The 6306-nt window shown below is 52.3% G+C and overlaps 1 protein-coding gene across 5 annotated transcripts in view; it reads left to right on the plus strand.

Annotated features, from left to right (window-relative positions):
- Nucleotides 1-5801, plus strand: part of LOC147108957 (CMP-N-acetylneuraminate-beta-galactosamide-alpha-2,3-sialyltransferase 2-like) — a 70358-nt gene extending 64557 nt beyond the window's left edge. For all 5 annotated transcript variants that reach the window (XM_086005946.1, XM_086005951.1, XM_086005950.1 and 2 more), the window contains 2 exons: nt 752-871; nt 3835-5801. In XM_086005946.1, the coding sequence (XP_085862072.1) occupies nt 752-871; nt 3835-4020 (306 nt within the window). In that variant the 3' untranslated portion in view covers nt 4021-5801. The remainder of the gene's footprint in view (nt 1-751; nt 872-3834) is intronic.
- Nucleotides 5802-6306: the final 505 nt, after the last annotated feature.

Here is a 6306-nt window from a genome sequence, read left to right on the forward strand (position 1 = left end):
GTCTATAATATCTCACATCACCATCCCACCAGACCCGTCTATAATATCTCACATCGCCATCCCACCAGGCCTGTCTATAATATCTCACATCACCATCCCACCAGACCTGTCTATAATATCTCACATCACCATCCCACCAGACCTGTCTATAATATCTCACATCACCATCCCACCAGACCTGTCTATAATATCTCACATCACCATCCCACCAGACCTGTCTATAATATCTCACATCACCATCCCACCAGACCTGTCTATAATATCTCACATCACCATCCCACCAGACCCGTCTATAATATCTCACATCGCCATCCCACCAGGCCTGTCTATAATATCTCACATCACCATCCCACCAGACCTGTCTATAATATCTCACATCACCATCCCACCAGGCCTGTCTATAATATCTCACATCACCATCCCACCAGACCTGTCTATAATATCTCACATCACCATCCCACCAGACCTGTCTATAATATCTCACATCACTATCCCACCAGACCTGTCTATAATATCTCACATCACCATCCCACCAGACCCGTCTATAATATCTCACATCACCATCCCACCAGACCCGTCTATAATATCTCACATCGCCATCCCACCAGGCCTGTCTATAATATCTCACATCACCATCCCACCAGACCCATCTATAATATCTCACATCACCATCCCACCAGACCCGTCTATAATATCTCACATCGCCATCCCACCAGACCCATCTTAATACCTCACATTACTATCCCACCAGGTAGTCATCTTTCATCCAACCTTTTTCAAATATATCCACGATGAATGGACCGAGCACCACGGGAGATATCCTTCCACCGGGATGCTGGCACTGATCTTTGGGCTTCACATCTGTGATCAGGTAAGAACAGAGAAACCGAGAGCTGCTTCCTCCAGCAGCCCATCTACAGCACAGCACTGGTAGCATCGGGGTTATGTTACTGGACTAGTAATCCAGAGGCCTGGACTAATAATCTGGCAGGCGTGAGTTTAAATCCCACCACAGGGGAATTTAAAATCGGTTAATTAAATAAATCTGGAATAATAAACTAGTATCAGTAATAGTAACCTCGAAACTACCGGATTGTCATAAAAACCCAGCTCGTTCACTGATGTCCTTTAGGGAAAGAAACCTTACCCGGTCTGGCCTATATGTGACTCCAAACCCACAGCAATGTGGTTGACTCTTAACTGCCCTCTGAAATGGCCCAGCTCAGTTGTAACAAACTGCTACAAGAAACAATAATAAGAATAAAACCGATGGTCCACCCAGCATATATTTCCTGACTTGAAAATAAAATATATCGGCCGTTCCTTCATCGTCGCTGGGTCAAAATCCTGGAACTCCCTCCCTAACAGCACTGTGGGAGCACCTTCACCACACGGACTGCAGCGGTTCAAGAAGGCGGCTCACCACCACCTTCTCAAGGGCAACTAGGGATGGGCAATAAATGCCGGCCTTGCCAGCGACGCCCAGATCCCGAGAACAAATAAAAGAGACCCTCTCCCACCAACGAGATGGTAATGGGGCTGATTGAATCTCTGTGTAACAGAGAGAATCGCAAAGGGGAAGCAAAGACTAGCGGGAGAACCTTTCTATTGAAATAAAAACAGAAAATGCTGGAAGCACTCAGCAGGTCAGACAGCATCTGTGGGGAGAGAAACAGAGTTAACGTTTCAGGTCGGTGACCCTTCGTCAGAATTTTTCATTGAAGTTTTTGGTCTAGTCGGCAGCAGTCTTGGCTGAGTCAGCAGATGACACAGAGCACGTCATCTAGCCTGGCACTGGGAGGGTGTCGCCCTGTCGAGGGTCCCTCAGTGGACGCTCTCTTGGGGACCCGATCAGTATTTCTCAACAGCACCAAAATCAGATGAACCCGTCACTCACCTCAGTGCTGCTTATAGGAGCTGCTTTGCACAACGACTGGTGCATTTGCTCAATTAACAAGTCAGTGCAGTTCAAAATCATTCATTGTATACGAAGCATTTTGAGATGTTTCTGAAGATCTGGGACTGGAGCTCTTTACTCTAGACCTGATGGAGGCCTTTAAAATTATGAAGGGGTTTGATTGGGTAGACGTAGAGAAGATATTTCCATTAGTGAGTGGGGTGTGTGGAAAGAGACCAAAACAAAGAGCCATAAATGTAAGAGTCACTAATAAATCCAACCGGGAATTCAGGAGAAACTTCTTTACCCAGAGAGTGGTGAGAATGTGGAACTCGCTACCACAGGGAGTGGTTGAGGTGAATAGTATAGATGCATTTAAGGGGAAGCTGGATAAACACATGTGGGAGAAAGGAATAGAAGGATATGGTGATGGGGTGAGATGAGGCTCGAATGGAGCATAAACACCGCACGGAGCAGTTGGGCCGAATGGCTTGTTCCTGTGCTGTAGATTCTATGATAAGTCGCAGTATAAATGTAGACCTTTCTTTGCATTGTCCCTTTTGAGAAACACGCACTCAGTAACAGGTTGGGATCAGGTGTCTCTGGATTGAATTGCGAGCTGGACCAGTTCGAGGTCATGCCTTCAGTGCAGTAAATGGCGTTGCGCAGCGATCTGCCACCTGAATGTTACCAGAGGGAGCTGGAGCGACAGAGCAATTTGACACTTTGAAAGAAACATCGGGGGATTTTAAAAATTCTTATTTTAAGCCATTTGGTCCCTTTAATATTGAATATTGGAGCACAGCATTTCTGAATGGACCAGAAAAACACATTAAAAAAATTTCTAATTGTATTTTTAGGTTTTAAATTTTTCTAAGGATCCTGTGAGCATCGCCATGGGAGATCCCCCAATAGTTTTCAGTAGAAAATTGGAGGGTATTTTGAATAAAAGGTCCTTTGTTCCCCTTTAACAAGACCCAAACCACCAGTTGCTAAAACAGTTACTGCAGCTTACATTCAGGTGGTGATAAAACGCGAGACCTGCCCCCTGGTCGCACTCTCCAAGTCTCTCCCTTGCTTCCAACTCTACAAAGCTCAAAGTCCTGAGGCATCGGCCTGAGGTATCCCAGGGGTCCTGGCCGTGTATTCCGGGGGTCCAGGGCCGTGTATCCCGGGGGTCCTGGGACGTGTATCCCGGGGGTCCAGGGCCGTGTATCCCGGGGGGGGGGGGGGGGTGTGTGTTCCGGGCCGTGTATACCGGGGGGTCCTGGGCCGTGTATTCCGGGGGTCCAGGGCCGTGTATTCCGGGGGTCCAGGGCCGTGTATCCCGGGGGGTCCAGGGCCGTGTATCCCGGGGGGTCCAGGGCCGTGTATTCCGGGGGTCCAGGGCCGTGTATCCCGGGGGTCCAGGGCCGTGTATACCGGGGGGGTCCTGGGCCGTGTATCCCGGGGGTCCAGGGCCGTGTATCCCGGGGGTCCAGGGCCGTGTATCCCGGGGGGTCCAGGGCCGTGTATCCCGGGGGTCCAGGGCCGTGTATCCCGGGGGTCCAGGGCCGTGTATCCCGGGGGGTCCAGGGCCGTGTATCCCGGGGGTCCAGGGCCGTGTATACCGGGGGGTCCTGGGCCGTGTATCCCGGGGGGTCCAGGGCCGTGTATCCCGGGGGGTCCAGGGCCGTGTATCCCGGGGGGTCCAGGGCCGTGTATCCCGGGGGGTCCAGGGCCGTGTATCCCGGGGGGTCCAGGGCAGTGTATCCCGGGGGGTGCTGGGCAGTGTATCCCGGGGGGTCCAGGGCCTTTGTCACAGCTCCTCCCGAGAGGAAGGTTTGTGACCATGTTGTCCCCCTCGGCTCCCTCTGTAGGGAAGTGCCCAGAGCACGAAGGTAGGATGTTCCCATTAAGGATTCTGCTGTCATTAACTTCCCTGTTCTAACCAACAGCTGATGGTGTTTGGCTACGGTGGGGACAGGAAGGGCAACTGGCACCACTATTGGGAAGAAAACCGATTAGCCGGAGCTTTCCATCTAACAGGAGTGCACAATGCGAGCTTCGAGACTCGGATCATCAGCCACTTGGCAGACATTGGGAAAATCCAACTATACAGGGGCAGAAGAGGAGATTCCTGAACTGACCAACGTAGAGTTTGAACCCTTGCGTCCATGATTCACAAAATGATTCACCTTTTCTTTACTGGGATTGGACCAATCAGAAGTCGGGAGGAGAACTTAAGACTGATGCAGCCAATGGTTTTCTTCCACCGTCGACTATGCAAACCTCAGGCAGAAATATTATAAGATGAGCTGATGGTTTCTGAGAATCACAGTTGCAGGTGCTTCTCTTTAGTCTCTACCCCCAAAGAAGTTTTATAAAACAAATGAGCTGCTAAATTGCACGTCACAGGGCCCCTGGGATCCATACCCCAGCTCCCCCAGGATACACACCCCAGCTCCCCCAGGATCCACCCCCCAGCTCCAGCCCAGGATACACACCCCAGCTTCAGCCCAGGATACACACCCCAGCTCCCCCAGGATACACACCCCAGCTCCCCCAGGATCCACACCCCAGCTCCCCCAGGATACACACCCCAGCTCCCCCAGGATACACACCCCAGCTCCCCAAGGGTCCACACCCCAGCTCCAGCCCAGGATACACACCCCAGCTCCCCCAGGATCCACACCCCAGCTCCCCAAGGGTACACACCCCAGCTCCCCAAGGGTCCACACCCCAGCTCCCCAAGGGTCCACACCCCAGCTCCCCCAGGATCCACACCCCAGCTCCCCCAGGATACACACCCCAGCTCCAGCCCAGGATACACACCCCAGCTCCAGCCCAGGATACACACCCCAGCTCCCCCAGGATCCACACCCCAGCTCCAGCCCAGGATACACACCCCAGCTCCCCCAGGATCCACACCCCAGCTCCAGCCCAGGATCCACACCCCAGCTCCAGCCCAGGATACACACCCCAGCTCCAGCCCAGGATCCACACCCCAGCTCCAGCCCAGGATCCACACCCCAGCTCCAGCCCAGGATCCACACCCCAGCTCCAGCCCAGGATCCACACCCCAGCTCCCCCAGGATACACCCCCCAGCTCCAGCCCAGGATCCACACCCCAGCTTCAGCCCAGGATCCACACCCCAGCTCCCCCAGGATACACCCCCCAGCTCCCCCAGGATCCACACCCCAGCTCCAGCCCAGGATCCACACCCCAGCTCCCCCAGGATCCACACCCCAGCTCCCCAAGGGTCCACACCCCAGCTCCCCCAGGATACACACCCCAGCTCCCCCAGGATCCACACCCCAGCTCCAGCCCAGGATACACACCCCAGCTCCCCCAGGATCCACACCCCAGCTACCCCAGGATCCACACCCCAGCTCCCCCAGGATCCATACCCCAGCTCCCCCAGGATACGCTCCCCCAGGATCCACACCCCAGCTCCCCCAGGATCCACACCCCAGCTCCCCCAGGATCCACACCCCAGCTCCAGCCCAGGATACACACCCCAGCTCCAGCCCAGGAGCCACACCCCAGCTCCCCCAGGATACACGCCCCAGCTCCAGCCCAGGCCCACAATGCAGGCTGTGGGAAGAAGGGATGGCAGAGCGGTGAGCAGTTCCAGTTTGCAGGTCGTGAGAAATAGATGGAAAATGGTCCTGGGGGAGTGAAATTGTACAAAATTCTGCAGTCCGCTATTTTCCCGAGGGTTGAGGCAGGAACACTGCAGCTTTTAAGGGAGAATTGGATAAATATTTGAAACAAAGATGCAGGGCTATGGGGTGAGAGCAGTGAAGTGTCGTCGGTCTGAGCAAAGGATGGGCAGAATGGCCTCCTGTGTTGTAAATCTGTGGTTCTAGTCATTAACCGATGTAAAAGAAGCCTTTTATTAAAACAGGAATTTGATAAGAATGTGTTAACATGTGGAATATGAACTCACCCCACTGACTTCAAAATAAACATTATATACACATCAAATTAAATTCTGAATGAGCAGGTGTCTGCGGAGAAGGCCCTCAACCTTTGCTGGGCTATTGGACTAAAATCCATATTGGTTCTCAAGTAAGACACTCACAAGTCAAAAGAAATTTCCCCCTTATTCCTTTAATTTAAGGCTGCAGCAGTCACTACAAAGAAAACAAAAATATTACTAGAATCCTTATATTATACAATGAAGGAAAAAGAGCTCAACTCTCAACCTAGCCAACAATCAACTCGAACCGCAGCAACAGCGCTTTAAAGAGACAGTATCCATTTTAGTCGTCATGCTGAGAAATGCATTAAAAACCCTCAGAATACAAATTCTTGCAGATCAAGAAACTTTTGTGCCAATTTCAGCCGATTGGGATCAGAATGAGATCCCGATTCTCCAATTCTTTGCCTGGAGGGTCACGGCAAGTAAGCGTGAATGGAATAA

This window comes from Somniosus microcephalus, chromosome 13 (assembly GCF_052327205.1).
Source record: "Somniosus microcephalus isolate GS21.2 chromosome 13, FLI_Smic_1.0, whole genome shotgun sequence".
Taxonomy (NCBI): Eukaryota; Metazoa; Chordata; class Chondrichthyes; order Squaliformes; family Somniosidae; genus Somniosus; species Somniosus microcephalus.